The 17236-nt window shown below is 37.9% G+C and overlaps 1 protein-coding gene across 1 annotated transcript in view; it reads right to left on the reverse strand.

Moving 5' to 3' along the window:
* Positions 1-17236, reverse strand: part of OCA2 (OCA2 melanosomal transmembrane protein) — a 177991-nt gene that overhangs the window by 83751 nt on the left and 77004 nt on the right. The window contains exons 15-17 of the mRNA XM_054384760.1: positions 4829-4976; positions 3284-3341; positions 1806-1914 (exon numbers count right to left, since the gene is read on the reverse strand). Coding sequence (XP_054240735.1) covers positions 1806-1914; positions 3284-3341; positions 4829-4976 — 315 coding nt within the window. The remainder of the gene's footprint in view (positions 1-1805; positions 1915-3283; positions 3342-4828; positions 4977-17236) is intronic.

Consider the following 17236-nt stretch of genomic DNA (forward strand, 5'->3'; position numbering starts at 1 on the left):
CTTGCCCTCGAGGGCAAGCGACATATTGCACCATGGTTCTCTTCCTAGTTGAATAACTGTTCTGTATCTTTCTAATTTTGCTCAATATTGTTAAACTCCTCCCTTCTATGGAGATTACACCCACAACCATGCTCCCATACCTGTATATATATATATACTGTAAATAAATTAGTCATAATTTTAATATTAATAAATAATAATTAATATTTTAGTTAACATTTCATATTTAATGATTCATAACACCAGGGAGGTGGTGGAAGCTCCATTTCTGGAAGCTTTCAAGGCAAGGCTGGATAGGGCTCTGAGCAACCTGATCTCGTGTGAGGTGTCCCTGCCCGTGGCAGGCAGGGTTGGAACTGGATGATCCTTGAGGTCTCTTCCAACCTTGACAATTCTGTGATTTTGTGGTTCCCTGTCTCTTCTCTGCACTGTTATTCTAACATTACACTTGGTGGCTTTGTGTCCTCAAACTCTCTCATGTGTACCAGATAATGTAACATATGTCCTCAGCATCATAATCATAAAACACAGCTGTGCTTGGCTATAAACTGTCCCCACTGTGAACTTAAAAATTAATTAACCCATTCTTTTATGTCAAGAGGAAACACAGGACCAAATGTTGTGCTGTGGAGATGCAGCCAGTCTGGTCTGAAAGAACAGAGTCTGAGCAGCACAAACCATTCTGCATCTCTAATGCCTGAGGACTGGGAAGCAGTCCCTTGAATAAATGCATTTAGCAACAAAGCTATACCTATGAAAACAGTGACCTAGACCCTTCCACCAGTGGCAGCAAAATACAAAACTGATGTTTCTCCAGGTCCCAGTAAAGATAACAGCCTTCTGCTATTGTTAGATACCTTCCTGAGCCAGTCAATACACGAAAAGCATCAACAGCAGATACTGAAGGTCTTGTTTACAACTTGATCATAGTTGTACAGCTATAACTAGCTCTATATTGTGCATAACAAACATGGATTTCAATGTAGCAATTAATGATTTATTGATTACAAGTTATTCCCTTTCAAGGCTTTTGTAACTTTCAGCCACTGGGATGGATATACACAGTGGTGAAATTCAGCTTGCATGAAAAAATGTAAATCTGAAATTCCATAACTTTCAAGCAGCCAAAAAACATATTTTTAACTTCTTATTAGGCAACACGCAGGCAGGTGCCTCAGTTAAATGTGAGGTTTAATTTGGTTCTCTTCAGGATATGTAGAGCCTGTCCTCATACAAGTATGCAATGAGCTGTATAAAAACCTGCTCATATAGGTCTATATATAGCAAGCATGCATATAGTGACTTTCATTTCACACATATACATTGTCTTCCTGATCTTATTTTGGGAAATTATTCATTCTATCAAAAAAGAAATGGAGACTGGAAGTTATATAAAGAGTTATCTTTATTTAAAGAAATAATGCCAGGCTATATTTTGTTTGATTATTTTCTGGTCTCTAGAACACATCTCGGTCATTCACTGCAGTGAATGTAGGTCACTACAGTGCAATGATGCCAAAGTCAAATTTGCTCATTCTGTAGTATTTAGCTGGCTCATTAATATTGGGAAGTGAGAAAAAATGAAGTCATGAGCACTTTGTTATTCCTCTTGACATGACTGGAATGTGATCATGTTCAGAAAGCCTGTTCTGAGATACTGCTGTTCTGACTAATCTGGTGGAATTGTGAGGCCAGAGACATACGGAAAATGGCTTTCTGAGAAGTTCCAGACTCAGAAAAATGTTATTGTTTCTTTCAGGGAGGTTGATTGCTTTACTTGGATAAAACAAAACTATGAAACTTACCAAGATCTAGGTAGATGCCTGGAACAAATGAGTTGAGAAAAAACATAAGAATAACACATCCCAGTACAGTCAAGCATTTGATGAGAAGATTTTTGTCTGTTATTCTGTGCTGTAGAAGGGGAGAAAAAAATTAATAACTGTATTAAAGAAGGAGCTATCTATTATGCATAGAGTTCACAAAAGCATGTGTGAAGCACAAACTTCTTTTCCTGTATTGCATATTCCTCTTCAACATAAAAGACAGAAGTATTTAAATTGAAGCATTTCATGAAATCATGACTATGTGCCTCAGTGTGATCTAAGATACAAAAGTAGCTAGCAGCTGCTACTTTGTTCAGTAGCTGTGTTCATATGTTCATCTACCACAATCACAATTTAATTTCAGTAAAAGTAGGGTTGAAATTTAATTCCTACTAGATAGCATTCTGGACACTCTGTGGTTTCGTGACTGTGGACAAAATCATCCTTTTTTGCATGTATACTTTGAAAACCTATAGACTAGCCTAGTGGTCAGATTTTTAATTATGCCTGTACAACTCTCATGGACACATCAAGTCTGTAATCCCTATGTGGCTTCTACATCCCTGTGCCCAGTTACTGCATCTGTGCACTGACTTCCTCATCGTCTCACTCTTGGACCCAGCACTTTCTGCCAATCCTCTGCTTCTTTGCTCTCATCTCACATTTGTTACCAGTCTAGGAAATCACCTTCTTTCAGTCTGAGAGCTCTCTCATTTTACACAGTTTAAAACTCTACTAAAGTACAAGTCTCTGTTCTTTAAACAGTTTGTCTTTTACACAATGCCTTGGAAAAGGTGCAAAACCTAACAAGGGATCCTGTTGGTTTTGTTCTGTGACATATAGGACAGTGATTTCCCAGTCAAGGATTTGAGCTCCTAAACACAGTCCTGGATTCATTAGTGATGTCAATGAGGTGGAGAGGTTGCAACATTTTCACGGTTACATTTAAATTAAATTAATTCCATTACAGACTTCAGAACTCATCAGATCCAACTTCAGCATAATGACTTAGGCAGTATTAAAGTCTGCACAGCAAACAGAACAGGGTTCATCCAAGTGGTTTATCCCTACTTAAATAATTATAACACGCATGTCACAGACAGTATGATAAATTATAGTTGGTATTTGGTACATCAGCAGAAGTGTACTGTACCATCACACTTCAGTTATAAACAACTATCTGACACCTTTTAAGTCTTTATAGCCATGGATCAAAAATTTAAGAAAACATTGTTGACCCTTTAATTTTTTTTTTTCTAAGGAACAAAAGTATAAAATCTAACCAAACCTCATAATGTGGTTCAGTAACCCTGTCCCACTGAGAAGCCAGCCAACCTGTCTGCCAGCACTTTTGCTGTCACGAGAGTTATTAAATTTGCATGGATTCAAAGCACTCTCCCCTTACAAAGGCATAGATCTACTTACATGAATACTGAGGAAAACTGCCATCTACTTACTTTTTTCTGAAATTCCTGAATATTTGTTTCCCAGTTTTTATCTTCTTGTGAAATTTGCCTGAAAAAAAATGATACCTGCTTTTTTCCAGAGTGAAATTAGAGCTCTGTGAAGAGCGTTGGAACAAATCCCTTTTCCCCCGTACGGAGTAACCTATAGCACAAAGGATTCATGGCCTTCTTAAGGCCAGCAGAAAAATTCCCACAAGCATTTCCTTAAGACTCCTTTTTGTATCATGTTCCACTAATACACAAACCATTTGGTATGAAGAGTGCAATGGGCTTAGAAGAAGTATGAGTATACTCCCACTCCTCTAGATTATGGACCTTGGTATAGGATCTAGCTATATGCATTTTGTAATTCCCTTAATAGTTTCAGGATTCGATGTGTGGCCTACTGTGATAAAACAAGGGTCATGTGCTAACATCAACAAGCCAGAACACACATATCTCACATTTGCATTTTATAATGAAGTTTTTAAGTTCTGAATAACTTCATCATGTTATCAGCATAGTCAGCCCTCCAGCAGGAAGTCTTGGGCTTTGCAGTTCAGGAATGCTGTTGTTAATACTAATGAATTTTTACATTGTTGTAAATGTGTTGTGCTGGAGGAATCCTGATTTTAAATAACTATGCATTTTTTATTTATACCTCAGAACTGTTTTCCTTAGAGTGTTGCAAAGTCTAATAATCTGTTAGAATCTTTTAAAAAGGAGGTGATTTAAACAGCATTTTGGTTTTTGAGTATTAATGCTGTCGCTCCGTTCAAAGTGCACAGTATTAGCAAAAAATTATGTAAACAAAAATAATCTTATTATTGGAGTAGTTTAACACATCATATTTACACATCCTTGCCTATTTATCGTGCTGTTTATTAACAAGTTATTTATCACTGCTATTCGTGGTCATCAAATTCCATAGCATAACAGCTGGTTTTGCTGGAATGCAAACAGAATAAGGTTAACATTTCTGTTAGTCCTAGTTTACATAAGCTTATTTGCTATACATAAACAGTTAATTACACCTGCATTCAGGTTCACACTGAAGATTTCGTTATGTTTTAAAACACAGCAATTTGTGGGTGATTTTTCAAAATCATCTGTTCACTAATGAACATTTGAATTTTTCAGTAAAAAAAGAAATTATAACTTTTTATTACGCTGAAGCCACTATTACCAGTAAAAGTCCGATGACATATTTGTGATCTTTTTTAACAAAAAGCTACTTGCAATTTCTAGGCCTATAAACCTGGGTTAGGTCAGTATTTATTAGTCAGGACTTACACATCAGTTTTGTTTCTCTTATCTGCCCTGGCACCCATCTTTTCAAAACACACCTAAGAATAGAGGACTTGTCCTAGTGAAGATCTGTGAAAGCCTTTACCTTCAGCTCTGCTGAAAATTACACAATATGAGCCTTGGCTGGTTGAAGCAAAGAGACTCAGGTAAGCAGGAGTTCCCTGTCAGTTCAACAAACTTCCTGTGCATTTAGCTTGTCCCCATCAAGGATCAGAGCAAGAGAGCTGGAACACACTGGTCCCTGCTCACCTGTGAAAAGTCTTCAGCTTTTTCCTCAGAAGCATCTCCAGAGTCAGCACCTTCTGCATCAAGAGGCATTTCACGGCAGTCTCCTCTCTGCTGGCTGGGTTAATGCGCTGTGCAGTCAGTCTCCAAACATAGATCTCATGTTTCAGCTCTGAAAAGAACCCACATTGCTTGTCTTAGAGCTGGTATAATGCATATGAAACCAGAGGCACACAAAATGTGTAACATGCCCTGGGCCCAAAGCTGTTAGAATTATTGGAATGGTATCCCAACAAATTTCTGCTTAGAAGATGCTTCTACCAATCATTTTACAGAGATGAAAATAATGGGGGGGGGAATTAAAAATTTAAATAAATCAATTTCAAAACCCTTTTCTGAAGAAAAAGAAGTACCATCTTCAAATACTTGCAAATGCCTCTCACAAGCTTCAGTACTAAAGTTCTAGCACATTCATTGTTCATCAGAAAATAAACCACCAATATACACTATTATTACAATAAAAGGACACTAGCCACATTGTAGCTAGGAATCACAGCAGATGTTCCTTCACTGTACTCAGAATGGACGATCTTCTTTCCACTCACGCTGTGTTCACACATACAAAAAAATTATCAGTGAAAAGCAAACCTGAAATTTAGCACTGTCCAATGGAGTATCATTTAATAACATCTTAAATATTTCCTAAAATGACTTAATTCCTTAATTCTTAGGCACTGAAAATGCCCATAATCTGTATGCTGATCTGAATGATACCTCATTCTGTGTAAATTCAGACAGATTAACACTTGAAACCAGACTACAAAATCTCACTAGGATTTTCAGCACTTTTTGATTTTTTTTCCCCCCAATATTGGCAAGGCTTTGCAGAATGATCAAAACCCACATATTCCTGTTCAAGAAGGACCTTACACTTGACATGACCAAAAAAACTTTGGATTTTCCAGCAACTCACAGCAAATGTGAAAGCAGAACATTCATTCAGAAACTCTCTGTGCAAATGCTTCCTGATAAAGCAATAGGATGTTTCTTCACCCTTCTTTTTCCTGTTCTCTTATGTCTTAAGATCCCTGTTCAAACCAGAAATTGTTCTTATCCTATGGAATGGATGTGGTAGTCTTTGCACCATGTATACAAACCATATGTGTTATTTATTAAAAGAAATTAATTATGAAATAATATAAGAAATATTTAAACACTTTTTGATGTAGGCAGTGGTATTAACACTTACTGCTGCAAAACTCTAGTGGTTCACAGTATATACTATCAAAAAGAGTACTAAACATGTTAAATTCCCCTCCTTCCTTTGTGACCAAGTGTTTATAATGATAAATGAATGAATCATATAAAGACTAATCATAAGAGGGTATTATACTTGACAGAGTTCAAACATTTAAGAGAAAAAGTGTGTCCATACTCTGCATACTTAACACACACACACACAAAGGGATTTGAACAGCATTTGACTCATTTTGTGGGGTTCATGTCTACAGATGGGCACACATCCATCAAAACGGCAATCTTTGCCTAAGCTTTACAATGCAAGACCAGAGACATAAACTCACACTATCTAAAGCTGTCAGAAGCACATAACAGTGGAAAAGCATGAAATAATAGTATTTATAAATACAGGATGACTGCAGCAGGAACAGAGGTTGAGTGGAGATCTGGTGTTCACCAGGGAGGAATGTGGAGAAGGCCAAGGCGCATTCTTTCACTGAAAGGTCCTATAGAGTCATTCCTCCACTGATCACATACAGAAGAGCTCAAGAGCTTGTGTGACTGATAATAGAACAAAGACTTGACCACAGTCCTACTCTCCATACTCTGCATCATAGTAGATAAAGGGTATAAATATTACTCCGACTTCTTACCTAACTGAAGGACAAGAATTTCATCACCATAGAATCATAGAACCAGTCAGGGTTGGAAGGGACCACAAGGATCATCTAGTTCCAACCCCCCTGCCATGGGCAGGGACACCCCACACTAGATCAGGCTGTCTAGAGCCTCATCCAGCCTGGCCTTAAACACCTCCAGGGATGGGGCAAACAGCAGGAATAGATTGATGCATTTATCCTTTTCACTCCCCCTTTCAGTAAAATCTGGGACTGCTTCCCCAGGAGATTAAAGCTTGTGATTGCAAACAGATTTTAGAGCTCTATAGTTTAGTGCATTTATCAGTGGCAATCTTAAAGAATCTGTATATGTTGCATGTAAATAAACCATACTATTTGTGTACCTGACTGCTACTTTTCAATGCAGCCAGATCTACAGCAGACAAGCTGTTTGTGCAGCTGGTACCAGCCTATAAGCCACATCAATAACTGGCCTACCTAGTGTGAGATAGGTCCAGTCACCTCTAGCCCCTCTAATCTCTGAGGATCAGTCAAAATACAGGTTGATTCATCTCTTAGCAAATTTATCCTTCACTAAATGCAACAAAACCCCAACGCTTATCCCAGGTTATTAAACAACTAGAGCTCAGCTAGGGCATTTTTTCCAAGAAGGGATTCATATCTGAACTACAGGATTCATAGTTGAACTGCAGAAAGAGTTGCAGAATCTATCACTTTCCTTGGTAATATATCTGGTGATTCTTGCCAGAAGCATAATCTGACACTAAATTGTATTAAAACATTGATGGGTCCTGCTTATCAAAGGATCCATATGACTGTGGAAAATCTTTCCTGACCATTATTTAGTTTTCTATCAAAATTTGTGATGCACAGAAATACATCAGCAGTGATTTCCCATTTTATTCCAGAATATAAACAAGAAAGTGACAGAGCTTTAGGCCACTGCTGATCTGCTCCCCACAGATAACAAAACAAAACCAAACCCACTCTTTTTGAGAATTACAGTGGACAGGAGCTGTGCAAACCCCCCATATTTTAAGCCTCAGAGATGGTGACATATTTTCTTTCACAACATGACATGAATTTTTTTTGTCTCTGAATGTATATAGTAATTTCTGAAAGAAACTAGTGATCACATGTTCAGGGAGTGCCTCACCTCCACAGTTTCTGGTCAATTGGGTAATAAGCTATTTCAGTTGGCAACTTCCTCCTTGTAACTTCTACCTTTAAACTCATCTGAAATCATGAGCTGTGAAATTGTTTGTTCCCATACAGATGAGCAAAACTAGCTGAAGTTTGAATGGGGCTTTCTTACACATCCTCCTGTGCAACATCCCAGGCAATTTTTTTTTCTTTGAAAACATTTCCTTAGTCCTTTATGATGAAAGTATTTCTCTGATCCTCTAAGCTGCCCTAGAATGAATGAAATAGAAACATTTGTATCTAATTTAAGCAAGTGAATGGGGAGAACCTCCTCAGTAGGTGAATACTCCTTTCTGTACTGCTTTCACACACAGTTTTCAAGTCAATTGGAGTACGGCTTTGAAATTGTTTCTCATCATAAGCCCAAGAAAAAGAATGAGGTTTTGTCTTTTTCTCTGGCAAACACTCATGAAGCATGGTTATCAAATTTACTGTTATGCTTTCTAACAGCTTGTCTTTGCAGTACTGCCTTGTCTGACCTTGCCTGGGATTTGGCCCCATCCTTTCCAAGTGAAATTTCACCAAAGGCTTTGCTGATGGAGGAAAGTTGAATCGTTCATCATCTAACCAAGACACTGATCTCCAGAGGGTATTTTTATACAAGGATCTTCATTTTCTCTGCTTTAGAAAGGAGCAGCAAGCATCACTGAGTTTGTGCCACAAACAAACCCACAGAGCAGATTGCAGCATGACTTGTATTGGACGCTTCTGTTCTATGTCTGAAGTGCTGTGGGTTTAATCTCCAGACTCAGAAAAGTCTGCCTGTTCCTTTCTGATCAATGTTTAAAAATATATACATGCTTTCACATCACTTTCATCTTGTCTTTATGTACAGCAAGTGCATGCTTGATTTTTCAGTCATTAGTTTTCTAAACATATCAAGTATGTGAACGTCCAACCTTCTGTAGAGTTTACTTTCAGAGCAAAATGGCCTTTGAAAAACCAGAACAGTTGATACATCTTTTATATGGTGACTCCTGTAATAATTTGTGAAGAGTTTTATTAGGTCATTCCACAAAATGTTTCTCCTATTTCTCTTTCATACTCTTATACTCTTGCTGTAGTAGTCCATTGTTGCATCAGGTGATATGCATGTATTAGCAGTAGCTTTTATTTTGAGGAAAATATAATGCAGGGTCCTGAGGTCAGTGGGAACACTGAACATGCCCAAAAACCTTTGGGCCACTTTCTCTACTTTTTCCATTTCCAGTCTGCAAATCCACCTAGAATCCATCTAGAAGTCTGCAAATCCCATAGAATAAGGGACTACCTTATATTTTACATGGACAAGGGCTTAATGCAACTGCAAGTTCTTAACTCCTTCAGAATTACGACTAAGGCAGCATGTAACAGTGTGAGAGCTGAAATCCCCCCCACACTGACAATAACCAGGCTAGCTTGGTCTGGAAGCAAATGAAAGCTGTATTTACAAGCAAATCTACAATCTATGATGAAATGCAATGAATATGTACAAATATACACTATTCACAACTTTTAGAAATATGTACAATCAACAGAAAAGCACAACCAAGCCCCCTTTGCTTCCTCCAAAGGGGCCTCTGGCCCAAGGGGCCTCTGCCCCCCTAGAAGGAATCCTCCCAGACCTTCCTGGCAGAAGGCAGAGAGTCAAGAAGCAAAGAGGCTGTTAGGTTTAGCTTGTCAAGGTCAGTGTGTTATCTTCAGCCAGAAAAGAAAAAGAAACAGCCAGACAGAAAACCAAGTGAGCAAGCCAAGAACTCAGACTGCCCCAACTCCCCAACCTTGTTTTGAGTAACAGTTCTTAAACATTTCTCTCTCTCCAATGGAAGTGTTTAGAATAATCATTATTTTGCTTTCTTACACCCAGCAGTGACTTATTTACACTTCTTCACCTTCTCTGCTTGAACTTTGTGAAGAAAAATAAAAAAAAAAAGTTTTAAAACCATCGCACAGCATAAGGGCAACATCTGGCTGCCCCTGAATAGGGAGGTCTCACATCCGGTTTCCCCATGTCCACAATTCCTGTCCCCTTCTCACATGAGATCTAATGAACATGTTACACCAGGGCAAACTCCCTCTATTCCCTTATTTAAAAAAAAAAAAATCAAACCCAAAAAAACCCACTGTGAGATCAGCCTGCTAACCAATTTATCTTACCACTGCTCAGTCTATTGATAATAATTGAAATGGTACCTGTGTGTGGCAAGTACCTTTCATGGCAATTTATCATTAAAAGTCATTAAATTAACATTTAATGGCAGTTGTAGTAGCAGTAGTTGAAACTACAGGAAAAAAAGCAAAGATTAGTATGCAATGAAAGAAGACAGGAGAACTGCAGCTCAGTCAGGGAATTCAGCTCATTATGACACTAAAATTTTTGTGAATGTGGTATGTTCTTAAAGCCCACAAGGCACCAGAGCAATATAACTACCATTATTATTTCACAAAAACCTTTTTTTCCCTTTTCCCCCCAAAAGTCCATTTCCAACAAGAAAATAATATTTTTTGGCTTAGTTCTAGGACTGAATAAGGTATCTGAAAATAGGTAAACTTTATGCTGCTAATTTTGCCTGGGTTTGTCTTTATCATGGGCTGGTAAATAACTTATCATGGGCAGGTCTTACCATGGAGACCACAGATATGGCATCCTGGACTCCCTGAATTTATTGGGATTCAGCTACTGACCAGAACAGTGATATTTTAGAAAACATTTTCTGCATTTTAGAAAACATTAAGTTTAATTTTTAAAAGCATATTCTCTCTGCAACCTGACAATTAATAGTCAGACTGATTTTCACTTAATCACAGATTTCCTCCCACTCAACTGCCAAAAACAAAGACTTCCTCAAAAACTGACTGTAATTAATTTCTAGTCTCATAATCTGAAAAGACTAGTCTTGTTAATTGAAGATACTCATGAAAGCATGACCAACCTTGATGAGATGATAAGAATTATCATAAACCAACAATTTGCACTGCTGGACTGCAACTAATGACATGCAAAGCACGTTCCCTCGCATGTGATGGGGTCTTTTTCAGTCCACATGCTATTGCAGCTTAACTATTTTCAGTAAAACAATTATTTTTCTTAGTTAATTTTTCAGAACAAGAATGCTTCTGTTTAAATGTTAATTGAAAAACCAATTAAGTACCATGAATTATAGCTTAATCTAGTAACAGTAATGTCTATAACTTCTTAGTAATTTTTAATCCTTGATGTTACATAATTAATCTTTTAAGCGGTTTTAGATGGCAAGTTTCATCACCATTTAAAAATCATAGAAAGTAAGTTAGAAAGGTGAAACCCAAGTGTAGAAATAATTCACCTTGAGGGATATTCCAGCTCAACAACTCTGCCTCTCCTAGAGGAAGAGCCCTCAACATGACAAAAGCCTGAAATGCTCTTGGTTTTATTCCTTTGAGTAATCCAGTTCATCAACAGTGGACAAAGGTAAGCAGAGGTCTAAATGTTGCGATGTCTTCAAAATAAAACACTTTGCCTTATTCAGCTAAATACTTGCAGAGGAATGCAAATTTGCAAAGTGCTGCATAAAGCAATAGAGAATATTTATATAAGCTTTCCACCTCAAAGTCCAACAGTTGGGGCCCCATTTGGTCATCAAGACACATAATGCCAGTTTGTTTGCCCAGTGTGGGACTGCATCCACGGCTCAGGACTCACAGGATGCCCTCATTTCTATAGAAAAGTAATTGGAGCCTGGGCAGAAAATTGTAAAGCTCAGAGGGTGCCTTGCACCTAAGTCATCTCCCAGGAGTCTCCTTCCAGGCAAGACAGGGCAGGCTGCAGCAGCCACAGGAGTTAGGTTGTTCAGAGCACTGCAAAACAACAAGTATCCTTCTCCTTCAAAATCTAACTGGAATTTTTCCTCACTGTGCTTTGAGTCTTCCCCTGTAATTTTGGCTGTCAAGGGGCACAAGTGTTATAAAAGAAACCAGAGGTATCAACTCCTAAGCTTTTACCTCTAACCAGTGATTTTTCTGTACTGATTCTTTACACACACACACACACACATAAAAATGTGTACAATAAATTGTGAACTCTGCTCCATTGGTTCAAAATGCCACTGCATTATACTTTCTTTCTGCATAGACAGGTGAAGTTATGTTGTATGTCACTGTTGAAGTTATGTTGAATGTTATATTTGCCTTTTGTGATGCACTAAGCAGATAATATTGTCATATTTTCCTTATTTTGCAATGTTAGAATATTTTTTTTAATCTGAAAACAAGAAAATGCAGGCCAACATTTGTTTCTTTCCAAGAATATTCTCTCAACTCTAAAGCAGGACAGAGGACATATAAGGGATTTTAAATATAAAATTATCTATAACATTTAAAAATATAAAAATCTTGAATCTATGTAAATAACTACACTTATTTTCATTCCTGATTATTAGAAGAGCTATTGAAGGTGCAAATAATAAAAGATAAATTTAAAAACATTTTCAAACGTAAAAGCATGACCCAGGTGGATCCCTATATGTTATTCAAAAAGGAGTATACACAAAGTCTGCAGGGACCATAAGACTACCTAGTTCCTTTCATACTGAAAGTCTTATAGTTCTTTAAAATAAAACATGCAATATATACTAGAAAGATACGACCTTACATCCCAAGATAAATCATAAAAATGCCACAACTTTTAGTTTAGCATGCTATCATCACCTCAGGGTGGAGATTTGTCCATGTACTTACAAATGTACTACATTCAGCTAGGTGCTTGATGCATATCTCACTGATTCTATTAAGAAATGGTTCCTGTGGTTAAATATGTTAGCAAGTAAAATAGGACTGAGGACTGAAGCACTTCCCATAGGAGGACAGTCAGAGTTGGAACTACTTAGTCTGGAGAAAAGGAGGCTCCAGGGAGAGCAGCAGCTTTCCAGCACTTAAGGAGAGCTTACAGGAAAGATGGGAAGGGATTCTTTATCAGGGAGAGAAGTGGTAGGATGAAGAGTAACCATTTTAAAATGAAAAAGTGTAGATTCAGATTAGGTATTCAGAAGAAATTCTTTACTGTGAGAATGGTGAGACGCTAGAACAGGTTGTCCAGAGCAGCTACAGATGTTTCTTCCCTGGGAGTGTTCAAGGCCAAGTTGGATGGTGCTTTATGGAAGGTATCCCTGCCCATGGTAGGGGGCTTAGAACTAAATGATCCTTAAGGTGCTTTCCAAATCAAACCACTCTGTGATTCTGTTACTGTTTTGTTGAGCCCAAACATCACACATACCCATACTAATGTTACATAACACCTTACCCTAGGTCCCCTCTCTTCCCCTGTGTTGTCCTTGCTGTCCCAGACATTATTAATATTTTATGTGGGGGGGTTCAATTCAAATTGTCTGAAAGGATATTGTGATTATCTTGCAAGTCATCACAGAGGTTCCTCTTCTGCAGTCCAGAAAGCAAATCACATTCTGGGCTGTACGAAAAAAAAGCATGACCAGCAGATCAAGAGAGGTGATTCTGACACTCTGCTCTGGTGAGACCTCACCTGGAATACTGTTTCCAGCTCTGGGACCCTCAGCATAAGAAGGACATGGACCTGATGGAGTGGGTCCAGAGGAGGGCCACAAAAATTATCAGAGGGCTGGAGCACCTCTCCTGTGAAGATAGATTGAGGGAGTTGGGGTTGTTCAGCCTGGAGGAGAGAAAGCTCTGGGGAGACCTATAATGACCTTCCAGTACCTAAAGGGGGCCTACAAGAAAGCTGTTGAGTGATTGTTTGCAAGGGCACGTAGCAACAGGACGAGGGGCAATGGTCTTAAACTAGGCAAGGGTAGATTTAGACTAGACATTGCATAGAAATTCTTTATTGTGAGTGTAGTGGAACATTGGAGCAGGCTGGCCAGGGAGGCGATGGATGTCCCATCCCTGGAGACATTCAAGGTCTGCCTTGATGAGGTTCTGAGCAACCTGATCTATGTGGGGATGTCCCTGCTTACTGCAGGGGTGTTCAACTAGATGACTTTTAAAAGTCCTTTCCAATCCCACGTATTATATGATTCTATGGTTAAACCACAAGGTTATACGTTGCATTGCAGGACATGGCATGAGGGCACACACCACTATTAGAGAATGCAGAAGCCACCTGAACATCCCATTACCTGAGAAAACAATGAAGTTGCTAACCTTTTAACCACAGCCACCTGCTCTGGGGACCATTCCCTCAGACAAGCATCTCCAAGCTGTGATAGCTGAAGGGGTTCACATGGACAAAATAATAATGACAGCACTGAACTATACCTTCTGTTCAGCTGCAATTACAGTTGATGATGCCTGTGCTTGATTAATCACACACATCACAAAGTACTATGGCAGACATTTGTAGTCACTGTGGGACATAGAGGGAGAAAGTCACCAGGCATTAAGTGCTAAGTGAGTGCTTTGGTCTTACCTTGGGTCTTTTTTCTGGACCATCCCCTTATATCTGCCATTCATTGCACAGTTTTGTGCAAAGTGAGGCCCAATGTAAGCAGTAGGAACAATGTCAGGACATCTTGCAAGCAGCAGAGTCCTCTACCAGTTGCACATATCTGACAACCCTCAATTATCCCTCCCCTGCTTGTCTCCTCTTCTACATTTTTTACCATTTCACTGCTGGTTTTGTACCTCTTTTTTCCCCTCCTCATCTCCTTTCTCTTTCTATTCTCTTAGAAAAGCATCTGTAAAGCTCCACTTGGAATAAATAAACAGATTTGCTTACACACACACTTTTTAAACCTTCGCAGCTTGCAATCTTGACCTTAGCATCTTTTTTTGGCATCACACAAAATAAGTTAGAGGTTTATTAGCTGAATGTCACACCCAACAAAGTTCTAAAAATATGCCTTCATTCTTAAAAAGCACTTGATTTTTCTCTTTCAAGGCTGAGTTCTTCAGATTGTTTTTTCCTTCTGCAATATGCCCCACTTCAAGACACTGCAAATAGATAGTCTCCTATTTTCTTTTCTACTACAGAAATCCTGCAGCTCAATCTGTAAGCCAAAAATGTAAAGACATTGGTAATACACCTAACTGAAATGAACCTAACAATGTAACATCAGAATAACAGCATTGTCTCTTCTTAAAATTAGTGCTTATCCAGTCTCAATAATCTGTGTAGCCCAAAGCAATAAGAAAATAATTTTAAAGCACATGGCACACAGGGGAAAAAAAATCTATAAAGAATCATATACTAATTAAGTCCCAGTAGCTTGCTTAATTGTTAATTGGAGCAAGGTGAGGGAAGGCTGGTATTTAGTTGATTAAAACAGCTGCTTCAAACAAACCTTTTGAAGTTATGACAGAATCATTGCAATCTGAGACAGAAGGAGCCCTGAAAGCACCTTGGATCACATTCTGCACATCCAGGCTAAAACAGCTGCCTCCTAATGGAGCTGTGTTTGTCACTTTCTCTTCCCCTTTCACAGCAAATTTCAATAGAAAGAGTAGCTCTTCAACATTTACCCTAATTGAACAGCAACTGATTAGCTTCACAGCAATGGAGGAGCAGCTGATTATAAGAACACATGGTATGCTGATTAGGAGACTGCTATCTCTGAACATACTGAGCTGCAAGTAACAAAGATTACCAGGAGATTAATTGAGGGAAATATGCTAGCCAATGTTTCACTGTCAAAAGTATTACATCAGTGAATAAATTATACTATGCAAATTAATTTTAGAAGTGTTATGAATATTTGGTTTCTTAAAATCCCAAACCATATGCTTTAAAATTTATAGATTCAAAAAGATCAATAATTCTATTTTCTAAAATATATATTCACAAATTAGTGTATTATGTACAGATTAAAATTTCTCACAATTGGCAGAATGAATTTTCTGAATGTTTAGCTAGTAGTTCTCTCAAAACACCTTGCAAACTGGCACATTTAAAGATAGTTTAAGTATATAATAAACCCATGGAAATGTCCATGAAGATATGACTTGTATTAGAAAAATAAATTAATAAAATAAATAAATTTGTTATAAATAAGAAAGTTGAGAAGTTACCAAAAAATGCTGAGTACCACACATTTAAGAATATATTTCTAGGGGACAAAGAAAAGTAATATTTTATTATAACAATGTGTAATTACAAAGGGGTTCCTCTGGCAAGCTGCAAATGTTCCTTTCCTCCCCCCAAAAGAAAAAAAAATTAAAATATTCCTTTCCTAGAGATCAACTCATAGGATTTTCATTCTTGAGCTCTGTGTAGAATGGGTAGAAACATGAATCAATTCCCTAACTTTTCAGATTATGCATTTCAATAAACTATTGAAGATAACTTGGGAATGGATTTATCTCCTAGCTTTTTCACCCCTCTACCAAATACTAACTTCAGCTAGGCAAGCAGGTAACTCACCCGTGCTATACAGTTTGCAATGTTTATTATTATTTTTTCTATAAATATTTATTTTAGGTAATGATGCCTTCCCATAAGACAAAACAACATTAATTACTTGAAATTGACACATTTAAGGCACACTTATGGCTAGGAGAGCAGAACATCCCTTTCTGCATGTTAGCACTGTCCATTTTCACTGACTTCCTTTCTCTAAAGGTATTTCTGGAACCCAAGACATAGTTCTAGCTATTTGAATGGAAAGCGAAGTAGTGTAAACTGAGGTGAGCTAGAAGTATCCTAATGGTAAAGTCTTTTCTTTCTTTTATCCAGAAGTATGCAGTCAATAGATTTATTTAGCAGGTAAGGAAGACTTCTTGCAGCACCTTCCCTAGTATGAGAATGTAGGAAAAGGAAATTATTGATGGCTTTCTGAAAAATCTTACTTTGTAGTGTCACAGGGACATATCTAAGCATTTTAGAAAGCGAGTACATTGCTTTATTTCTCTTCTTGTCAGTATCAAAGGGTACAGATACCCTCTGCTATTTTACAGTGGTACAGTAATGAAAATACATATCTTAAACCCAGCAAATATATAGAAGGAAAGTTTTCATTAATTCTCTTAGAAAACAGTTAGGCACTATCACCTCTAGAACACCTGAAGAATGCTTTGGTTTCTAATACTGGGAAAGACTTTAGTCCCTGGAACTGTGAACAGGTAGGTGAGCATGTCTTGTGCTAAACAGATGCTGAAATTTGTCAAAACCAAATATCTGCACAAGAGCTAACTTCCCAAGCAATGAAGTCTCTTCACTGACCTTTCTATCAGATAGGATTCAAGAATCATGGTACTACTGTACAAGGGGCACATGTCTTTTTAATAAAATCCTACTCCTAAAGCTTGAACATGGCAAGTCACTGCAAGTGGTACACATTTAACCTACATTAGTTACTTATCATGAAGATCTCTGTCCCTGAGTTAGTCACCTTGGACTCCCCTTATATTTAAAAGGGAGAAGTAAACT

Source organism: Indicator indicator, chromosome 1 (assembly GCF_027791375.1).
Source record: "Indicator indicator isolate 239-I01 chromosome 1, UM_Iind_1.1, whole genome shotgun sequence".
NCBI lineage: Eukaryota > Metazoa > Chordata > Aves > Piciformes > Indicatoridae > Indicator > Indicator indicator.